This window comes from Neoarius graeffei, chromosome 20 (genome assembly GCF_027579695.1).
Source record: "Neoarius graeffei isolate fNeoGra1 chromosome 20, fNeoGra1.pri, whole genome shotgun sequence".
Taxonomy (NCBI): domain Eukaryota; kingdom Metazoa; phylum Chordata; class Actinopteri; order Siluriformes; family Ariidae; genus Neoarius; species Neoarius graeffei.
Window position 1 is genome coordinate 28,873,870 of NC_083588.1, and position 22,909 is coordinate 28,896,778.

General features: G+C 45.3%; 1 protein-coding gene across 1 annotated transcript; it reads right to left on the reverse strand.

The window, feature by feature from the left end:
* Positions 1 to 220: 220 nt before the first annotated feature.
* On the reverse strand, positions 221 to 18,777 carry LOC132868524 (metalloproteinase inhibitor 2-like). Its single transcript, XM_060901469.1, has 5 exons — positions 18,255 to 18,777; positions 5,851 to 5,951; positions 1,834 to 1,942; positions 1,599 to 1,723; positions 221 to 1,453 (listed from the first exon to the last, which is right to left on the reverse strand). Exons 1-5 carry the CDS (start codon positions 18,379 to 18,381, stop codon positions 1,256 to 1,258), a joined length of 660 nt encoding a protein of 219 aa, XP_060757452.1. The 5' UTR covers positions 18,382 to 18,777; the 3' UTR covers positions 221 to 1,255.
* Between the last annotated feature and the right edge of the window lie 4,132 nt (positions 18,778 to 22,909).

Consider the following 22,909-nt stretch of genomic DNA (forward strand, 5'->3'; position numbering starts at 1 on the left):
CTTTAACAAACAACCATAAGCGCAATACAATCCTTTTGTATAAAATATATTCCAGCAGTCCTCCTGACCAGAGAACTGATGAGACAATATAGTAATATCATTATATTGACCTGGTCAGTTATCATCCTATTTGGTCATGAATATTTCATGCAGCAGGCCCTCCAACAGGAAACATAAATAATAAGAGTAAAGCCCAGTGTACAAGGAGTTAGACACCAGGTCAGTGCTTATCTTTTCTTTTATTCATGAATATGGAACTGTTACATCAAGATGAATAATACAGGAGTATGAAAGGCATGCACAGGGTAGCTCACTTAGTCTTCCCAATGGTTCCAGCACCAGAAATCTCACACTACCTCTTTTTTTTTCCTCATGATTTAAAAAAAAAAGAGGACATTTTATGAATTAAAAAAACAAACAAACCACAGCACAGACAAAAACACGTAGGAAAAAAAGATGTCATGATATACAAGATGACTGAATTAAGGTTTGTGACCTTTCCTACACATTTGTTGGTTGAATAACTGGAATACTAGATTTGTTTGTATACTGGATTTGTTTCTGCTTAAACACTTTGCATCAAAGTTTCACAAAAAAAAAAAATCTAATGCAAATAGAAAGCCTTAACTTTTTATGAATCACCAAAATTGAGTGTTTAGATATAAATTAGAAACATGTATATATTACAACATACATAAATTATTACAAGATGTCTTTTGTGCATAGTATAGTAAGCAGTTTATTTTACATCTATTGTACTGTATAAGTCCACATTGTACACAAATCACATCACTTTGGTTAATTCTAATAAGTTACTTCTCTATTTACTGTATCTGTGAGATGGCAATGAAGGCATTTCAGAGAGACCATATCATCAGGGCATGGGGTAACTAAAATTTTAGACTTCCTAAAACAAATTTGACTTAGTTCTTTTAATAATTTCTTATTTTCTCTAAAAACATCAACATTTTAGTTATCTAAATTCCAACCAAAGAGCTAAAACAGTGGTAATAAAATCAGTAAACATTTTTTTCCTAAACAGCATAGTCGCATATAGGTGCTATTGGGGACTCAAAGTGCTTTACAAAAAGTCAGAGAACAGTATCTCTGCTGTATTCGTTTACATTGTCATATCACCAGAACTATATCATAAAGTACAGAATACAACTGAATAATGGTGTGATTATTTAAAGGGTCCGTTGCAGTGTTAGGGAGATTTTCTAAAAGAGGGATGCAAAGTCAGGAGCTTGCAGATTTATGGATCTTCGATGTCCAGGAACTCTTTCTTTGGTGCAGTGGCTCCACGATACCAAGCGCAAGAATCATCGTTCCTCTTTATGCAGGTGTAGTGCCGAGCTTGGGGACCCTGCACAGAATTCTCCATAAGCCAGTCAGTCCATAGACACTCAGCAGGAACACTGATCGAACAGGGGACAGATGCACAGTAGGTAATCTGTGTAAATAGAGAGAGAACAAATGATTAGTCATGGTGGTATTAATTACTTGGACAACATGGTTGCTGAAACCATTTTTCCGTCATGACAATCACCGATGATTTTAGTCTGGATGAACGGTCAATTTAATGTTTTGATACATACCCTGCACTTACAACCTGTCTCGTAACGCGAGTCCATGCCTTTTTTCTGAGCAGGGGTCAGGGACTCCCATGGCTGGATGAAGTCACACAGTGTCACATGCATCATGCCATCAGACTCCAGTTTACCTGCACAGAGCAAGAGGAGACAGGTAATGAAATCACAGCTCTGCTACACTGATACCGATAAGTCAGGTGATTTAATATGTGACAGTTATCATCAGGCACAGTTGCAGTACCTGAGATCAGGTATTCCTTTTTGTCATTGACATCCAGGTTCACACCACACACAGCAGATGAAGGGCCAGTGAATATGGCGTCAATTTCATGGTTAGGTCCCTTGAACATCTAATGGAAGAAATATAATGAAGAGAAGTACCGTACGTACTGCATAAGTAAGTGGAATGTCATGTTACATGCATTTAATTTCACATTGACACATATTGTCCTATCTAGTTAATATTTATAGATTATATAATAATCTCGTCTCGTCTCGTCTTCTTCCGCTTATCCGGGACCGGGTCGCGGAGGCAGCAGTCTAAGCATGGAAGCCCAAACTTCCCTTTCCCCAGACACCTCGGCCAGCTCCTCGGGAAGAACATCGAGGCGTTCCCAGGCCAGCCGAGAGACATAGTCCCTCCAGCATGTCCTGGGTCTTCCCCGGGGCCTCCTCCCGGGGGGACATGCCTGGAACACCTCCCCAGGGAGGCGTCCAGGAGGCATCCGAAAAAGATGCCCGAGCCACCTCAGCTGGTTCCTCTCGATGTGGAGGAGCAGCGGCTCTACTCCGAGCTCCTCCCGAGTGACTGTGCTTCTCACCCTATCTCTAAGGGAGCGCCCAGCCACCCTGCAAAGGAAACTCATTTCAGCCGCTTGTATCCGCGATCTTGTTCTTTCGGTCATTACCCAAAGCTCATGACCATAGGTGAGAGTCGGAACGTAGATCGACCAGTAAATTGAGAGCTTCGCCTTTTGGCTCAGCTCCTTCTTCACCACAACGGACCGGTAAAGCGACCGCATCACTGCGGAGGCTGCACCGATCCGCCTGTCGATCTCACGCTCCATCCTTCCCTCACTCGTGAACAAGATCCCGAGATACTTAAACTCTTCCACTTGAGGCAGGACTTCTCCACCAACCTGGAGAGTGCAAGCCACCCTTTTCCGGTCGAGAACCATGGCCTCGGACTTGGAGGTGCTGATTCTCATCCCAGCCGCTTCACACTCGACTGCAAACTGCCCCAGTGCATGCTGAAGGTCCTGGTTTGAAGAAGCCAACAGGACAACATCATCCGCAAAAAGCAGAGATGAAATCCTGTGGTTCCCAAACAGGATTCCTTCCGGCCCCTGGCTGCGCCTAGAAATTCTGTCCATAAAAATTATGAACAGAACCGGTGACAAAGGGCAGCCCTGCCGGAGTCCAACATGCACTGGGAACAGGTCTGACTTACTGCCGGCAATGCGAACCAGACTCCTGCTCCATTCGTACAGGGACCGGACAGCCCTTAGCAAAGAGCCCCGAACCCCATACTCCCGAAGCACCCCCCACAGAATACCACGGGGGACACGGTCGAATGCCTTCTCCAGATCCACAAAGCACATGTGGACTGGTTGGGCAAACTCCCATGAACCCTCGAGCACCCTATGAAGGGTATAGAGCTGGTCCAGTGTTCCACGACCAGGACGAAAACCGCATTGTTCCTCCTGGATCCGAGGTTCGACTATTGGTCAAATTCTCTTCTCCAGTACCCTGGAGTAAACTTTCCCTGGGAGGCTGAGAAGTGTGATTCCCCTATAATTGGAGCACACTCTCAGGTCCCCTTTCTTAAAAAGAGGGACCACCACCCCAGTCTGCCACTCCAGAGGCACTGTCCCCGACCGCCACGCGATGTTGCAGAGGCGTGTCAACCAAGACAGCCCCACAACATCCAGAGACTTGAGATACTCAGGGCGGATCTCATCCACTCCCGGTGCCTTGCCACCGAGGAGCTTGCAAACCACCTCAGTGACTTCGGCTTGGGTAATGGACGAGTCCACCTCTGAGTCATCAGCCTCAGTCTCCTCAGTGGAAGACATGATGGTGGGATTGAGGAGATCCTCAAAGTATTCCTTCCACCGCCCGACAATGTCCCCAGTCGAGGTCAACAGCTCCCCACCCGCACTGTAAACAGTGTTGGCAGAGTACTGCTTCCCCCTCCTGAGGCGCCGGACGGTTTGCCAGAATTTCTTCGAGGCCGACCGATAGTCCTTCTCCATGGCCTCCCCGAACTCCTCCCAGTTCCAAGTTTTTGCCTCCGCAACTGCCCGAGCTGCAGCACGCCTGGCCTGCCGATACCCGTCGGCTGCCTCAGGAGTCCCGGAGGTCAACATGGCCCAATAGGACTCCTTCTTCAGCTTGACGGCATCCCTTACTTCCGGTGTCCACCACCGGGTTCGGGGATTGCCGCCACGACAGGCACCGGAGACCTTGTGGCCACAGCTCCGAACAGCTGCGTCCACAATGGAGGTAGAGAACATGGTCCACTCAGACTCAATGTCCCCCGCCTCCCTCGGAAGCTGGGAAAAGCTCTCCCGGAGGTGGGAGTTAAAGACCTCCCCAACAGAGTGCTCGGCCAGACGTTCCCAGCAGACCTTCACCATACGTTTGGGCCTGCCAGGTCTGTCCAGCTTCCTCCTCCGCCAGCGGATCCAACTCACCACCAGGTGGTGATCAGTTGACAGCTCAGCCCCTCTCTTCACCCGAGTGTCCAAGACATAGGGCCGGAGATCAGATGAAACGACTACAAAGTCGATCATCGACCTCCGACCTAAGGTGTCCTGGTGCCACGTGCACTTATGGACACCCCTATGCTCGAACATGGTGTTCGTTATGGACAAACCGTGACTAGCACAGAAGTCCAATAACAAAACACCACTCGGGTTCAGATCGGGGAGGCCGTTCCTTCCAACCACGCCCCTCCAGGTATCACTGTCGTCGCCCACGTGAGCATTGAAGTCCCCCAGTAGCACAATGGAGTCCCCAGTCTGAGCACCCCTCAGTACCTCTCCCAGGGACTCCAAGAAGGCCGGATACTCTATACTGCTATTTGGCCCGTAGGCACAAACAACAACAAGAGCCCTCTCCCCAATCTGAAGGCGCAGATAGGCGACCCTCTCGTTCACTGGGGTAAACTCCAACACATGGCGGCTGAGCTGGGGAGCTATAAGCAAGCCCACACCAGCCCGCCGCCGCTCACCACAGGCGACTCCAGAGAAATGGAAAGTCCAGCCCCTCTCGAGGAGCTGGGTTCCAGAGCCCAAGTGCGTGGAGGTGAGCCCGACTATCTCTAGCCGGTACCTCTCAACCTCCCGCACAAGCTCAGGCTCTTTCCCCCCCAGCAAAGTGACATTCCATGTCCCAACAGCCAGCCGCTGCGTCCGGGGATCAGGTCGTCGAGGCCCCTGCCTTCGACTGCCACCCAATCCACACTGCACCAAACCCCTACTGCTACCTCTGTGGGTGGTGAACCCACAGGAGGTCGGGCCCACGTCACCTCTTTGGGCTGAGCCCGGCCGGGCCCCATGGGCAAAGGCCCGGCCATCAAGCGCTCGCATACGAGCCCCAACCCCGGGCCTGGCTCCAGGGTGGGGCCCCGGCTGCGTCGTACCGGGCGACATCACGGTCCTGGATTTTTTCTCCATAGGGGGTTTTTGGTGAACTGCTCTTGGTCTGGCCTGTCACCTAGGACCTGTCTGCCTTGGGAAACCCTAACAGGGGCATAATGCCCCCGACAACATAGCTCCTAGGATCATTCAAGCACGCAAACCCCTCCACCACAATAAGGTGGCAGTTCTAGGAGGGGTATATATAATAATCTGTTATATGGAAAAATACCTACTCTGTGTTTTCTTCATTTTTCCCCCACTTTTTGGAATAATAGTGAAGATACCAAGACAACAGAATTGCAAAATAACGTAATAATACAATGACAAAAATATATATGTTATATAGTTCACACTTAATGAGAATTTTGGCTGCTTCGAAATATAAAGTTCTAATAAATATTAACTGCATATTGGGGGAATAATTAAAAGCATATAAAACGCTTCAAACCTAAGCTTACACTATTAGTTTAGGAAATACATTCACACATAAGCATTGATTTAACTATTTAAATTTCTCTTTAAGATATGGAAAAATACTCATTTAGACTTGTGTACAATGAATGCTTCTCCAAATTTCTTTATCTGGTTGATTTAAGAACTTAAGTGTTAAATACCTTCATCTGTTTAATGTCATACTGGATTCTCTTGATTGGATTGCCATAGATGTCATTGCCTGTGACAATTTCTTGCCGTCCAACCACTTTGGCTCTTAGAACTAGAGACAGATAAAAGAAAAGAAACTGAGCAGACTGAAGAAATCAGCTGTGAGAAAATAGCTGCTGTTTTTCTGAGTTCAATAAGTCCACTTCCTGTGAACTGCATATGGAAAACCACAAGTATTAGTGCTGAAGGAGGAATGTGCTGGGCCTGGTGGTGGTGGGGAATCTGCCTTAAGCTCAAGAGGCTGGCTAGTGGTCTCACCACAGCATGCTGTTTGTTAATTGCACAGGCGCTTAGATCTCCTGCCCAGCCATCTGAGATGCACCAACAGCAACACATCACTCGAACACTGCAACTTGTGTGCTTCAGACTTGTTTATAAACTCAGTCTTGTTAAAGATGAGGAAATGTCTTGGGCTTTTCCCACTTTAAAGCACAAAACTGTTTTTTTTTAAACTTGTAATAACCCTAGAATTTCAGGCTCCATGCTCAGTAATGCTGCACACCTCCACCTCTTTCCATTAACCCATAAGCCCCCGTTTAAGTTACAGTTATTCATATTAAAGCATATTATATAGTAATTATGATGATTTATTTAGCAGATACAGTGGTACTAATCAGAAATGGTATGTAGTTAGAGGAATGTAAGTCTGGACCTGCTGACAGAATTTAAGAGATTAACGGGTTAAAAAGTAGCTTTAACTGAGCAGCTGGTTGGGTTTTGTGAAAGAAGTCAGCATTTCCATTGTAATCACAGGGAGAAAAGGGGCTCTAAAAATGACAAACCGCTTCTTTTAAAAGAAGAAACAGACACACACCAAGGAAGAGTACTGTCTTTCTTTCAACCCAAAATAGACAAGTGTGCAGAAGTGCATACTGCCACAGTTCTCCATTTCTGGCTTTTGTTCAAGTCCAAGCTCAATAAGGCATGTCAAGATAACGGAGAGATGAATGTGCTTGTTTTATCCTTATAATAATAGTAATAATAGTAATAATAATAATAATAATAATAATAATGTTTCCTCCATTCAATCTTCAACATATGCCACATTCTCATAGAGCGAATCCTGATGGCCTTCAGTGGCCCCTCTGTCTTTACAGCACACACGTTCTCTGTTCTCCGAGAGGCCACACATATCCTCCCCAAACCCACCCCTGAGCACAGAGCTGCTTTTCTCTGGGCCACACACAAGCGCAGGATGCCAGCTATACCCAAACGAGGTTTGCGTTTAGAAAGTCAAACCCGGCACTTTCATCAGTAAGTGAACACACACAGGGCTGCAATGTTTTATCCAGGTTCAGGCATAGGTCCTCTTTTCTGCTTACTCGTTCCATTCCCTTTTCGGCTCCACATTTACTGTAAGCGGAAACATTAAAAATTCTTCAATTATGAGGATTAGCTTTAGCAGGATATATACTACTTTGCTGGCTCATTCATGGAGGCTGTGTTTTCCCAGCAACACACATTTGTGGGAATTTGCATGGTCCAACTCATATGATAAGTAACAAGTGGTTAAATTTAGTAGTCATAACTATCATGTTTAACTCTCCGTCACCCTAATCATATCACTTTCATGTCCTTGGTGGGCGCAACACTGCACATTTGTTTAAAGTGAAATCTACAGAGGAATCTTAAACCCAAACATTTTAATCTATTCTCTACATGTACAGTTAAGCACGCATTATGAAAACACTGTCGTTCAAGAATGCAGACAAATCTAGCCAGCATGGTGCTTAACTTCGAGATGGAACAGAAAGAACTCCTGACCAGACTCAGATACCAATCCAGATTCCTGACCAGATGAGGATATTTACATTTAGTGCAGGTATTTCCTGTTCCCACTGTAAAACAGAATATCAGAAGAACTCATGGAACAAATTCTCTCAAACGAAGGCTGAAGGTGTGCTTTAGCTCAATGAGCCGTGCCAGATCCATTTAGATGATATACTTCTGAATGAGTTTCACTATCCTATTGCCCTGCTCCATATGACTGTTGCACAACACACATGCCAACAATGTTTAAAAAGCTGCCTGTAAAAGATTATTAAATTAATAACATGCTTTACTCATCTATAAACCCTATCTAAACATTTGCATCAAGTCTGTTATAATGTGCAGTTTTGTCCATAAATGTCTACATGGATTAAAAACACCATGCATGCATTATATCAGGAATAGGAAAGTAATCAATGATGGATCCCAAAGTGTTTTATTCCACTAATACCACAGCAATTTGTCAAAGATGAAATATTTGTATTTTTTAAAGAGCAGAATATAACAAGTGTTGCCAGGCAAAACAAATCTCACCTGGCCTTTCCAGTGACCTTCACCTTGACCTGATTACCCCCCAAAATGTAATCAGGTAATCTACAGACCATTGCCCACCTACTCTGAAAATTTGAAATCAATCGGTGCAACCGTCTAGATGATATTTTGTCTGTCACAGGCAAGGTAATAATCAGTTAATAGTTATATTTAATGTTGTGGAACATCCACAAAACAAATTAGGGCAATTCTTCAGCAGAAAGGCCAAAATTTTTAAATTATTAAGATTTCCTTAATTTGTCAGCTCAGTGATATTGCTAAAGTATGGAATCCAACGCAAAATGCACTGAAAACCATATTTAAAAATCATCACCCCAATTATAGCAATGTCACTTCAGAGAAATCTTGCTTTGAATTTTAAGAAATGAAAGTTCATTTTTTTTCTGATGTAATTTTGTGACTGACTTTGCGTTCAGAGTTAAACAAAGCCAATTTTTCCATGCATTTTTAGGGTCAAAAGACACCCCATACAGTGTGAAAATTTCATTTAATGGAATATTGAGTACTGCAACTAAAAAAAAAGTTACCACATTTTGCTGTGAATTTAATTCTGTTACCAAAGAATTACCCATTAGTTCCTGTTGTCTGTGGCAGCGGGGGCGTGGTCAAGCATTGGTCTGTGACCGGAGGGCGGAGTCAGGGAAGGTAAGTGGCAGAATCACTACACCTGTCGTTAATTAATGTGTTTGTGTGTCTTCCCAGTGACCGTGCCCTATTTAAGGAGAGAGAGCGAGAGCAGAGGGAGCTCTCTCCCCACCCAGACGACTGGAGTGTGTGCGTGTGTCTGAGTGTATGAGAGAGTAAACATAGAAGCTGAAAAGCTAAATAAAAAGAGTTTTGTGAACTCAGTTCTGGCCTGCCGTCCCTCTGTGCTCCACCCACCTATACGAACTGTTACAGTGGTGCTGAAACCTGGGAATGAGCACAGAAGAGAACAGCCCCATGGAGTCCTCCCCTTTCACAGACCTGATCCACGCCCTCACCACGGCCCAAAAGAGCCAGCACCAGGCGCTGCTCGCCCTCCGAAAGGAGCAAGAACAACGCTTCAAGGCCCTGGTGCTGGCGCAACAGGAAGATCGTCGGGCGTTCCGGCACCTCCTCGCGTCGGCGGGGTCCACCATCTCCACCGCCGCGGGCCCTTCCCCCCTCACCCTCACGAAGATGGGCCCGCAGGACGACCCCGAGGCCTTCCTCACGCTCTTTGAGCAGGTAGCAGAGACCTTGGGGTGGCCAGTGGAACAGCGCGCGGCGCGCCTCCTCCCCCTGCTAACGGGAGAGGCGCAGCTGGCCGCGCTACAGCTCCCCGCTGACCGCTGGCTGGCCTACGCGGACCTTCACCAGGCCGTCCTCCAGCGGGTGGGGCGCACCCCCGAGCAACAACGTCAGCACTTCCGCGCTTTGTGGAAGTCGGCCGGCCGTTCGCGTTTGGCCAGCAACTCCGGGACGCCTGCTGGCAGTGGTTGAGGGCCGACAACCGCGACGCCGAGGGACTCATCGACCAGGTGGTACTGGAGCAGTTCATCGCACGTTTACCAGCAAGAACCGCAGAGTGGGTCCAGTGCCACCGCCCGGCGTCGCTGGATCAGGCCATCGAGCTGGTGGAGGACCATTTGGCGGCTGTACCGATGGCAGGACAGCAGACGACCTCTTCTCTCCTCTCTCTCCCCCCTCCTCCTGTGTCTCCTCCTCGCCCCATTCCCCCACCGCGGAGACGGGGGCCGGCACCACCCCAGCTGGCCCGCCACACCTGCGGTGCCCTCCCATTTCTCCCTTCTGTGTCTGTCTCTCCCCCTCTCAGGTGAGTGAGCCCCAGAGCACTAGTGCAGAGAGGAAGCCCGGGCTGGTTTGCTGGCGCTGCGGGGAGCCGGGCCACCTCCAACAGCAGTGCTCGGTAATGGAGGTGGGCGCGGTGGTTCGGATCCCCGACGTGCCAGGAGCCGCCCTCGATCGGGCCGGAGCGTATCGCATACCGGTGAAGGGGATACGTATCAGGCGTTGGTGGATTCTGGCTGTAATCAGACCTCAATCCACCAAAGCCTGGTGCAAGACGAGGCATTGGGGGGAGCACAATTGGTGAAGGTGTTGTGTGTGTGCACGGGGATGTTCACAACTACCCTTTAGTGTCGGTCCACGTTTTTTTTCGAGGAGAAAAATTTATAGTGAAGGCGGCGGTTAATCCTCGCCTTACCCACTCTATAATTTTGGGGACTGATTGGCCGGGATTTCGGGATTTAATGACACACTTAGTGAAGAGTGGGTCCTGCCATAATTTAACAGGGGGAGGTCCCGGTGTTGCTTTGGTGGGAGCAGCTGTCACAGAGCCGTCTATGTCATCTCCGTGTCAGAGTGAGGAGCTGCCGGCCCCACCTCTCTCTGTTGGGGAATCCCTCGCGGATTTCCCATTAGAGCAGTCGTGAGACGAGACTCTGCGGCACGCGTTTGACCAAGTGAGAGTAATCGATGGTCAAACGCTCCAGCCAAACGCCACCCCGTCCTTCCCCTACTTCGTGATTATGAAGGATAGATTATACCGAGTGACGCAGGACACTCAAACTAAAGAGCGAGTCACGCAGCTTTTAATTCCGAAGAGCCGCCAGGAATTGGTATTCCAGGCGGCTCACTTTAATCCCATGGCTGGACACTTAGGGCAGGATAAAACACTAGCCCGAATAACGGCCCGGTTGTATTGGCCAGGGATTCGCGGCGATGTCCATAGGTGGTGTACGGCGTGCCGTGAATGCCAGTTAGTAAATCCAGCGACCATTCCAAAAGCGCCTTTGCGCCCTCTACCGTTAATCGAGACCCCGTTCGAAAGAATTGGGATGGATCTTGTCAGGCCATTAGATCAGTCAACACGAGGGTACCGCTTTATATTAGTTCTGGTGGACTATGCAACGCGATACCCGGAAGCAGTGCCTCTTCGCAATATCTCAGCACGCAGTATTGCGGAGGCACTCTTCCGCGTCATCTCCCGAGTTGGAATCTCGAAAGAGATTCTGACTGACCAAGGCACCTCGTTTATGTCACGTGCACTGAACGAACTGTATGGGTTGTTGGATATTAAGCCGATCCGCACCAGCGTGTATCACCCACAAACGGACGGTTTAGTTGAACGGTTTAATCGCACCCTCAAGAATATAATTAAAAAATTCGTAAGTGAGGACGCATGTAATTGGGATAAATGGCTCGAACCCTTGCTATTTGCAGTGCGAGAGGTCCCCCAAGCCTCCAAGGGGTTCTCCCCTTTTGAATTATTATACGGGCGTAAGCCACATGGCATTCTAGATGTGCTGCGGGAAAATTGGGAGGAGGGACCTTCACCAAGTAAAAATGAAATCCAATACGTTATTGACCTGCGCACAAAACTCCACACATTCACGCACCTAACTCAGGAGAATTTGCGGCAGGCCCAAGAATGACAAACCCGCCTGTACGACAAGGGTACGCACCTTAGGAAGTTCGCACTGGGAGATAAGGTACTCGTACTGTTGCCCACATCGAGCTCCAAATTGGTCGCCAAGTGGCAAGAACCCTTTGAGGTCACACGGCGAGTCGGGGACGTTGATTATGAGGTGAGGCGAACGGATAGGGGTGGGGCGCTACAGATTTACCACCTCAACCTGCTCAAACTCTGGAACGAGGAGGTCCCCGTGGCGTTGGTGTCGGTGGTTCTGGAGAAGGCGGAGCTGGGGCTGGAGGTTCAAAAGGGAACATTGGCATCACGTACCTCTCCGGTCCCCTGTGGAGACCGCCTCTCCCCGACCCAACTTGCGGAGGTTGCCCAGTTGCAGACAGAGTTTTCGGACGTGTTCTCGCCCCTGCCCGGCCGCACCAACCTCATAGAGCACCACATTGAGATGCCCCCGGGCGTGGTAGTGCGTAGCCGCCCTTACAGGTTACCCAAGCACAAGAAAAAAGTGGTTCGGGAAGAACTCGAGGCCATGCTCGAAATGGGCATCGTCGAGGAGTCCCACAGTGACTGGAGCAGCCCGGTGGTCTTGGTACCCAAGGCCGACGGGTCGGTCCGGTTCTGTGTAGACTATAGAAAAGTCAACGCGGTGTCTAGATTCGACGCGTACCCAATGCCTCGTATTGTTGAGTTGCTCGATCGGCTAGGCACGGCTCATTTTTACTCGACACTGGATTTAACAAAGGGTTATTGGCAGATCCCCTTGACTCCATTATCCTGAGAGAAAACGGCCTTTTCCACACCGTTCGGCTTACACCAATTTGTCACACTTCCTTTTGGGCTGTTTGGGGCACCCGCTACGTTTCAGCGGCTGATGGATAGGGTCCTCCGCCCCCACGCCACCTATGCGGCTGCCTACCTCGACGACATTATTATCTATAGTAATGACTGGCCGAGGCACCTCGAACATCTGAGGGCCGTCCTTAGGTCGCTGAGGTGAGCGGGTCTCACAGCCAACCCGAAGAAGTGTGCGATTGGGCGGGTGGAAGTACGGTATCTGGGCTTCCACTTGGGCAACGGGCAGGTGCATCCCCAAATTAACAAGACAGCAGCAATTGCGGCCTTCCCGAGGCCCAAGACCAAAAAGGGGGTGAGACAGTTCCTGGGGCTGGCTGGCTATTATGGTAGGTTTATACCTAATTATTCGGATGTCACCAGCCCGCTGACTGATCTGACTAAAAAGAGGGCACCAGATCCGGTCCAGTGGACGGAGCAATGCCAGCAGGCTTTTTCTAAGGTAAAGGCTGCACTGTGTGGGGGGCCACTTTTACACTCCCCTGACTTTTCTATCCCCTTTATGTTACAGACGGATGTGTCGGACAGAGGGCTGGGGGCTGTTTTGTCCCAGGAGGTGGAGGGGGAGGATCGCCCAGTACTGTATATCAGTCGTAAGCTGTTGGTGCGTGAGGGGCGCTCCAGCACGATTGAGAAGGAGTGCCTGGCGATCAAGTGGGCGGTCCTCGCCCTCCGTTACTACCTGCTGGGACGCCCTTTCACCCTCTGTTCGGACCACGCACCCCTCCAGTGGCACCACCGCATGAAGGATGCCAACGTGCGGATCACCCGTTGGTATTTGGCACTCCAACTCTTTAACTTCAAGGTGATCCACAGGCCGGGGGCGCAGATGGTCGTGGCGGACTTCCTCTACCGTCGGGGGGTCAGCTGCAGGCCGGACGGCCGCCTGGCCTGAGTCGGGCGGTGGGGGTATGTGGCAGCGGGGGCGTGGTCAAGCATCGGTCACCCCAAAAGACACCCCATACAGTGTGAAAATTTCATTTAATGGAATATTGAGTACTGCAACTAAAAAAAAAAGTTACCACATTTTGCTGTGAATTTAATTCTGTTACCAAAGAATTACCCATTAGTTCCTGTTGTCTGTGGCAGCGGGGGCGTGGTCAAGCATTGGTCTGTGACCGGAGGGCGGAGTCAGGGAAGGTAAGTGGCAGAATCACTACACCTGTCGTTAATTAATGTGTTTGTGTGTCTTCCCAGTGACCGTGCCCTATTTAAGGAGAGAGAGCGAGAGCAGAGGGAGCTCTCTCCCCACCCAGACGACTGGAGTGTGTGCGTGTGTCTGAGTGTATGAGAGAGTAAACATAGAAGCTGAAAAGCTAAATAAGAGTTTTGTGAACTTAGTTCTGGCCTGCCGTCCCTCTGTGCTCCCCCCACCTATACGAACTGTTACATTGTCATTTCTGTTAGGGCAGCTAGTGGGTCCCTTACCACCCTCTCTTTTTTCCCCCCTCTCCTGAAAAAAAAAAACCCGGACCTTTTCATGTTACCACGCAACTGGAAGACTCCAAGTCCTCTGTCTTGAAGACTTTACCATGGCAGAATACTTACTAACCGTTACAAAGTAATACCACAGGATACTCCTCCTTCTATTACTTATTCATTTCAACAGGGAAAATTCAGGACGTAACTTCACTGCACTTTTAATGTCATAGTTGTAAAAAAACAGTAGAGCTTGAGAAACAGGATATTTCCTTCATCAGTTATGCAATCAAAGTATTCTAAAATTGATGCAAAACAATGTTGTAATAATTGTGTACCAACACAAACACCCTGCTAAGCAATCAGTGATTCTTCCAGCCTTCAGGCTTACAGGTCACAAAGACACATGGACTATGGAAAATCCAGTTACCCAAAAGTCCAGTCATTGTGACTAAAACAAATAGAATACAGGTGGGCACATGGCGACTGTGGCAGACCCCTTCAACCAATGCCATTACTCTCTGCGGTATATGAAAGCTAGAACAGGAAAACCACATGACGTGGCATGGTCAGATGGTTGGGTGGAGGTTCCAATGGAATTTAGCAATGTTTTCTCATCTCTGGTACTTCAATAAGCCGAGAGTCTAAGCGAATGACGATGACAAGCAGCTTTCCATGAGCAGGCCTTGAAAAATTATGGTGATCAAGTACTGCCTTGTCACTGCAGGGACAACTAAAATGGGAACCTGAATGCTAGAGAGGGTGTAGGGCTAGGAATCCATTTAGCACGGTCAATAAAAAAGGCTAAAAATATCCACTTCCGAGGTGAGACCACCCCATCCTGCCTCAAGTCATGTGGCTTTCGACTCTCATCATCACACAAACCTCAGAGGCATGTGCGCCAGAGCAGATAATTTTAATCTCTTCTCCTTAAAGGATATGGGACATGAAACATAAAAGCACGCTATATCAGTTTCTTTCCATTAAAAATATGAATTAATTGCATCAACAAATACAAAATCATCTATTAAATTCAGCAAAATCGTTATATTCGTGATGATTATATCGCATTTCTGCTCGACTTCCGATATGCATTTTTTGCAACCGGAAGAGCCGCTGTCACGTGATCATACGTCACAAAAACTTTCGGGCACAGCACAAGCGGGTAGATGAATGGAGAAGTGGATGACAAGAAAATTGTTTTTATAGTCTTTAAAGTACATTGGACATCATACATTGGACATCATGGTGTATTGTGCTGCTTATGGTTGCAATAATTCCAATGGGAAATGCCCTGGAGTAATTTTTTTGCATTCCCCAAGGACCCGAAGCTGAGGAAAGTGTGGGCTCACCTGCGCATGCGCAGTAGGCTTCGCGCATGCGCAGTAGGCTTGGTAGGACAACTTTACAGAACACCTGTTGAAAAAAACTTTGCACCTACTGTTTCCCACAAACTGTATTCGGACCATTTCACTGAGGATTCTTTCAACATTAATACTCAGGTACTGAGCGATATTAATTCATGAAACATGAAACAGGAAGCATAAGGATGAGAAAAAAAACCCCAGTTCAAATCGGGAAGCTGCGCACACCTACGCCAGGCTGCACAAATGCGCGCAGCTTCCCGACCCAAACCGCCTCTCTCTCATCCTTACACTTCATGCCTCATGCTCCATGAACCAACATCGCTATTTTTAAAAAAAAAATCGGATCTGCGCGATTCAGCCGTGAAAAAGGCGGCATCCGCCGAAAGGCGCGCCGTTTGCATCCCTGCATGGAGGCCAGGGGACAGGGCAGGAATATTTTTGTTGATATGAGTGATCCGGTGCAATTTCGCGACCCCCCTGTTGAAGACCTCTGCGCTAAGCGACTGAAAGCCGAGGTAAGGATTAGTATTATAATTTTGGGTGTATCAATTATTGATGATCATAATTCTGACTCGTTTCGCCATTTTGAATGTTTTCATCTCGGACTCTGGAAGCATTGTATCTCAATCAATCTCGAAAAATATCAGAAAAAAAAACCTAGCTTGCAACGGACTTTAGATCTATGATGAACTTTCAATGTATGATACAAAAATAATACTTCTTTCAACAGATCATTAGCCTTTGAGCAGAATTGTTTTTAACTTACCAGGAAGTGTTATCGAGCCGACCACTTTCAGTTTCATGGGGATTGAATGAACTTTCACTCTCAGAATCATCTGACCCGTCACAGTAAAGACAAGATCTATGTTCATGTGAATTTCCAGCTATTGGTTCGAATTGATAGGGTCTAACTTCCCATCTCTGTGAAACATCGGGAATATCACTGTCGATGGTGTCCATTTCGGTAACCTGTTTACATTAGATTCCCAAGCGCTGGCTCCTTGGAAAGTTTTTGTGACGTCACGGGTCACGTGACCACCTAGCTAATTAACGAATCCTTGTTTTACGCTGATGTATAGAAAAACTTGAATAATGTGATGATTTTCACATTTTTGACGCCCTGCAGTGATTTAGATGGCATTTCTTATGTCCTTTATACATAATTATGCCCAGGTAAAAATCCATGTCCCATATCCTTTAAAAGAACCTCAGTGGTCAGTTCACAAGAGACAAACTTCCTTGATGATCAAGCTCTTTAGCTAGTGAATATTTCTAAAAAAGACTGGGCAGTGAAACAGTAAAATCCAGATGAATTAACTAGACAACTAACAGAAGGAATGGAAAATAGCATGGTAGAACACATGATGATAACGACGTTGATGATTCAGTTTCAACCTACACTGCTATACTGATAGAGTTGTCTGAAGCAGGCCAGAAAAGATTGCCAGTAGCATTAAGCCAAGGCTGTTTAATGCCAGGATCAGACTACACAACATTTTTGTCTTTCACAAAAATAATGTTCACCATGGTGAAAATGTTCACCATGTCAAATTAGTGCCATCATTTCTTGCCGTACTTGGTCAGGAGACTGGCAACACTACAAGTTTGACCCCGACCGATCATCGTTCACGTCTTTGTGTGACGTCAGGAAGGACAGTCAAGAAACTGTCAGTCATGGCTACAGAAGGAACATGTCATAGGAGTTCTCAAACTAGGTGAGAAAATACAAACATATTCTGAAATGGCAGATTTTTCGCTGGGGTGTCATGGGGCGGCCTGGACGCCACATCGCTGTTCTTTGATCGTCACATAACAAGGCTCATTCATATTTGGGCCCAATGCTGGAAATTGACAACATCGTGCCAAAATCAGGCTGAATTTGTGTCGCCTGATCCTGGTATATGAGTTGCAAAACAAAGACAGATATTTAAGTACAGCCACCTTGAGTTAATAAGCTTCTTCAATGAGTTTGTCTTACATTAATGGCATTTATCCAGAGTAACATACAACACACCCAGAGCAGCTGGGGGTTAGGTGTCTTGCTTCAGGGTATTTCAGCTATTCCTGCTGGTCCAGGGACTTGAACCAGTAACCTTTTGGTCCCAAAGCTCCTTTTCTAACCATTAGGCCATGGCATCCCATTAACATTAGGCCATGGTGTCTTGCCTTTCCCTAATATTGGTCTCTACTGTTTCCTGCAAAATTGATGCATAAAGTGATCTTTTCTGATGTTCCAAAACACCACAACACAGGAACCTGTGCTGACCTGATGATCATCAGATGAGGTTCTCCATAAATGTCAAAGATTTTGTTGAGGCTTAAGTGAGAGAATCAACACTGGGATTTCAAAACCATTTGAAAACAACCATACGAGTGTTTTCCTTTTGTTTAGCAAGAACAAATTCTGACCGGATTCAGGTTGTAACCAAAGATTTGTTAAAGAAATGGATGCAAAATGAGGAAACTTGACTTTATCGCAAACCTGATTAATGTATGCTTTATTACAGAGATCCAGTGGTGTGAGGTCTAGAGTATTTATTTATTTACGTGTGTCCAGTTGAACTTGAAATGCTGCAAGGGTCAATGATGGCTGTTAGTGTTAGGCCCAAAATGTAAAATAATTCTTCATCCCTAAAAGTTTCCAGCTCTGACTAACAGCAAACTTATTTATCTAGAAATGAGAAGAAACAGTGTTTCTTCTAAACCTAAACTCCTCCTAAACTACCAACCAGACTGATATCAAGGAAAGCTGACGATTATGTGAACACTACGTTTTCTTCTTCAGGCCGAGCAGTAAATGTGCTGGTTTCTTCTGCGGAATAACGAGCGCCCTGAAGCACACAGGAGGAGATGTTTACATGAGCTGGACACAACCTCCACACAATTAGACATCACAAACATCAGGAAAACAGGATTTTCCTGCCAACGGAATAATTTTTAGCAGCTACAGTAGTAGTAATAATAATAACAATAATAATCTTACCGACATCGGCGTTGCAGTAAGCCTGTTGAGGATGTATAGGAGAACAGCTGCAGGCTTCCGCTACCTCAGCCGCCCGCCACACCAGAAACAACAACAACAGGGTGTAAAAACTACTCGGCTTGGTCATTTTTACACAACAAACTGATGCTCTCTGAAGCTAAAAACCAAAATGACTTAATATTATAAAAGTAAAACGTAAGTAAGACGCCTAAACCCGGTCAAGTCAGGACAGGACAAACTTTCTCCAATTCAGACTGGAAAGAGGAAAAAAACCAACACGAGTGAGCGCGCGCATACACAGCGTTACTGTGAGACTTCCTGAGGCGGTGCAGATCTCGCGGCAGCTCTCGGGAATCTGATATCAAGCCCACTGAACGGCTGTTTTTTATATCCCCATGCTCCGCCCACACGTGGACATCACTCCATCCAGCAAGGCTACTGAGAAGTCCCAAAGCCACATCCATTTGCGGGAAACATGCGTAGGCGCAATACCTGGCAAAATAATGGAATCTGTTTCATGAACAGGCTACCGTCCCGGAAGTGACGTATTTTTAAAAGGGCTTCAGCTATGAAACAGTGGTCACTTTCCTTCTTACCCTTCTTAGCCCACAGCCAGATGTCTCACATGCTGATTTCTCCAAAATCGACTCATTCTTTCAGTGTAACTATTAAAATGTGGACAGCAGACGTGCCTTTCCCTGTCTAATTACAAAGCTATGATTAAGTAATAATTGTGGGATACACATATCCCTATCTATACATAATACTGGTTCTATATTGTAGGTCTGTATGTACAGTACTAGTCAAAAGTTTGGTCACACCTTCTAATTCAATGGTTTTTCTTTATTTTTATTAATTAAAAGACACTTCATGTCTTAAAGTAACGATGGATGTCGTTTCTCTTTACTTAGTTGAGCGGTTGTTGACATAATATGGATTACTACAGTTGTGGGATGGGGCTACTTACTATATTGTTATTATTTACTACCATAGGTGTGAGTGTGAATGGTTGTTTCGGTCTATGTGTTAGCCCTGCGATGACCTAGTGACTTGTCCAGGGTGTACCCCGCCTCTTGCCCATAGTCAGCTGGGATAGGCTCCAGCTTGCCTGCAACCCTGCACAGGATAAGCGGCTACAGATAATGGATGGATGGAACTTTTGACGAGGCACACCTGTTAATTGAAAAGCATTCCAGGTGACTACCTCGTGAAGCTGGTTAAGATAATGGCAATAGTGTGCAAAGCATCATCAAGGTAAACGGTGGCTACTTTGAAGAATCTAAAATATGGAACATATTTTGTTGTTGTTTTTTCACATTTTTTCTTGTAGACATGTATAGTCAAAATACAGAACAACCTGAGTAGGAGTGTCCAAACTTTTGACTGCTACTGTATATCCAGAGGGTCCCTGACTATACTGTTTTGTTGTTGTTGTTGTTGTTGTTGTTGTTGTTGTTGTTTTTTAAATCCATGTCCTCATTTGATGAAATCCATTTAAAATAATAATTAAGGGTTGAAATAAATTAATACTATTGATTAGTCATTTCATAATGTTAGTGTTGTTAAAACTGAAGACAAGATTTTTTAAGTCTTTCAGAGTGGACATTCAGGCTTAACTGATGTTGGCAACTGTAAACACATCTACAGAGATATAGTGTCAGTAAGTCATTGTAATGAAGGTGCTACTGCAAAAAAAATGAAATGTTTTATGAAATTCAGAATGACACAAGTTTGTACTGTATGTTCCAGTTTACAGCATTAGATGTCCTAGAGCTTCTGGCAGATAAAACCGAAAACTGAATATTTTGATTCTAAGAATGAAAAAAAAAGCCAAAATAAAAGAGTAAAATATTTAATATTAAAAAAGACACATGGCCTATAATTTGCAGTAATATATCACAAATAATAAGGCAAGAAGCAAAAAGGATACTATACCATTAAAAAAAAATTGTGGAATATCTAGAAAAAGATCAGGTCTATCTATCTATCTATCTATCTATCTATCTATCTATCTATCTATCTATCTATCTATCTATCTATCTACACTAAAATGTGACAAGTTGAGCTTACTTAAAAGAATCTAGGAAACCAATTACACTAAAAAAGGTAAGTAAATATATCTAATAGTCTTAAGTTTACTTCATATCTACTTGTTAAGTTTACTTTAAATCTAATTGTATTTACTAAAATAGCAAGTATAATAAACTTGATCTTTCTAAGTGTTACCAACTTACAGTGGTGCTTGAAAGTTTGTGAACCCTATAGAATTTTCTATATTTCTGCATAAATATGACCGAAAACATCATCAGATTTTCACACAAGTCCTAAAAGTTGATAAAGAGAACCCAGTTCAACAAATGAGACAAAAATATTATACTTGGTCATTTATTTACTGAGGAAAATGATTCAATATTACATATCTGTGAGTGGCAAAAGTATGTGAACCTTTGCTTTCAGTATCTGGTGTGACCCCCTTGTGCAGCAATAACTGCAAGTAAATGTTTGCGGTAACTGTTGATCAGTCCTGCACACCGGCTTGGAGGAATTTTAGCCCATTCCTCTGTACAGAACAGCTTCAACTCTGGGATGTTGGTGGGTTTCCTCACATGAACTGCTCGCTTCAGGTCCTCCCACAACATTTCCATTGGATTAAAGTCAAGACTTTGACTTGGCCATTCCAAAACATTAACTTTATCCCTCTTTAACCATTCTTTGGTAGAACGACTTGTGTGCTTAGGGTTGTTGTCTTGCTGCATGATCCACCTTCTCTTGAGATTCACTTCATGGACAGATGTCATGACATTTTCCTTTAGAATTCGCTGGTATAATTCAGCATTCATTGTTCCAACAATGATGGCAAGCCGTCCTGGCCCAGATGCAGTAAAACGGGCCCAAACCATGATACTGCCACCACCATGTTTCACAGATGGGATAAGGTTCTGATGCTGGAATGCAGTGCTTTCCTTTCTCCAAACACAACTCATTTAAACCAAAAAGTTCTATTTCGGTCTCATCCGTCCACAAAACATTTTTCCAATAACCTTCTGGCTTGTCCACGTGATCTTTTGCAAACTACAGACAAGCAGCAATGTTCTTTTTGGAGAGCAGTGGCTTTCCCCTTGCAACCCTGCTATGCGCACCATTGTTGTTCAGTGTTCTCCTGATGGTGGACTCATGAACCTTAACATTAGCCAATGTGAGAGAGGCCTTCAGTTGCTTAGAAGTTACCCTGGGGTCTTTTGTGACCTCACCAACTATTACACGCCTTGCTCTTGGAGTGATCTTTGCTGGTCAACCACTCCTGGGGAGGGTATTTCCTCCATTTGTACACAATCTGTCTGACTGTAGATTGGTGGAGTCCAAACTCTTTAGAGATGGTTTTGTAACCTTTTCCAGCCTGATGAGCATCAACAACGCTTTTTCTGAGGTCCTCAGAAATCTCCTTTGTTCGTGCCATGATACACTTCCACAAACATGTTGTGAAGATCAGACTTTGATAGATCCCTGTTCTTTAAATAAAACAGGGTGCCCACTCTCACCTGATTGTCATCCCATTGATTGAAAACACCTGACTCTAATTTCACCTTTAAATTTACTGCTAATCCTAGAGGTTCACATACTTTTGCCACTCACAGATATGTAATATTGGATCATTTTCCTCAATAAATAAATGACCAAGTAGAATATTTTTGTCTCATTTGATTAACTGGGTTCTCTTTATCTACTTTTAGGACTTGTGTGAAAATATGATGATGTTTTAGGTCATATTTATGCAGAAATAGAGAAAATTCTAAAGGGTTCACAAACTTTCAAGCACCACTGTAAGTAAACCAGGTTAGCCTGACTTACTGTAACTGAACAGTTGTGATTACTCAGTAGAATCTAGGAAACCGATTGCACTAAAAAAATCAAGTAAGCAGAACAAAGAATGATAAGTTTGCAGACTTATTTTATTATTGGAAAAAAATGTAATTCTGTGCATCTTAAGCCAAGGCCACTGTTTGTGGAAACAAATGAAATGACACAATAAAAACAAATATGTAAGCCTTGTAAAATAATCTTATATATGCAAATCTTTCTAAACAAATGTACAACCCCGATTCCAGAAAAGTTGGGACAAAGTACAAATTGTAAATAAAAACGGAATGCAATGATGTGGAAGTTTCAAAATTCCATATTTTATTCAGAATAGAACATAGATGGCATATCAAATGTTTAAACTGAGAAAATGTATCATTTAAAGAGAAAAATTAGGTGATTTTAAATTTCATGACAACAACACATCTCAAAAAAGTTGGGACAAGGCCATGTTTACCACTGTGAGACATCCCCTTTTCTCTTTACAACAGTCTGTAAACATCTGGGGACTGAGGAGACAAGTTGCTCAAGTTTAGGGATAGGAATCTTAACCCATTCTTGTCTAATGTAGGATTCTAGTTGCTCAACTGTCTTAGGTCTTTTTTGTCGTATCTTCCGTTTTATGACGCGCCAAATGTTTTCTATGGGTGAAAGATCTGGACTGCAGGCTGGCCAGTTCAGTACCTGGACCCTTCTTCTACGCAGTCATGATGCTGTAATTGATGCAGTATGTGGTTTGGCATTGTCATGTTGGAAAATGCAAGGTCTTCCCTGAAAGAGACGTCATCTGGACGGGA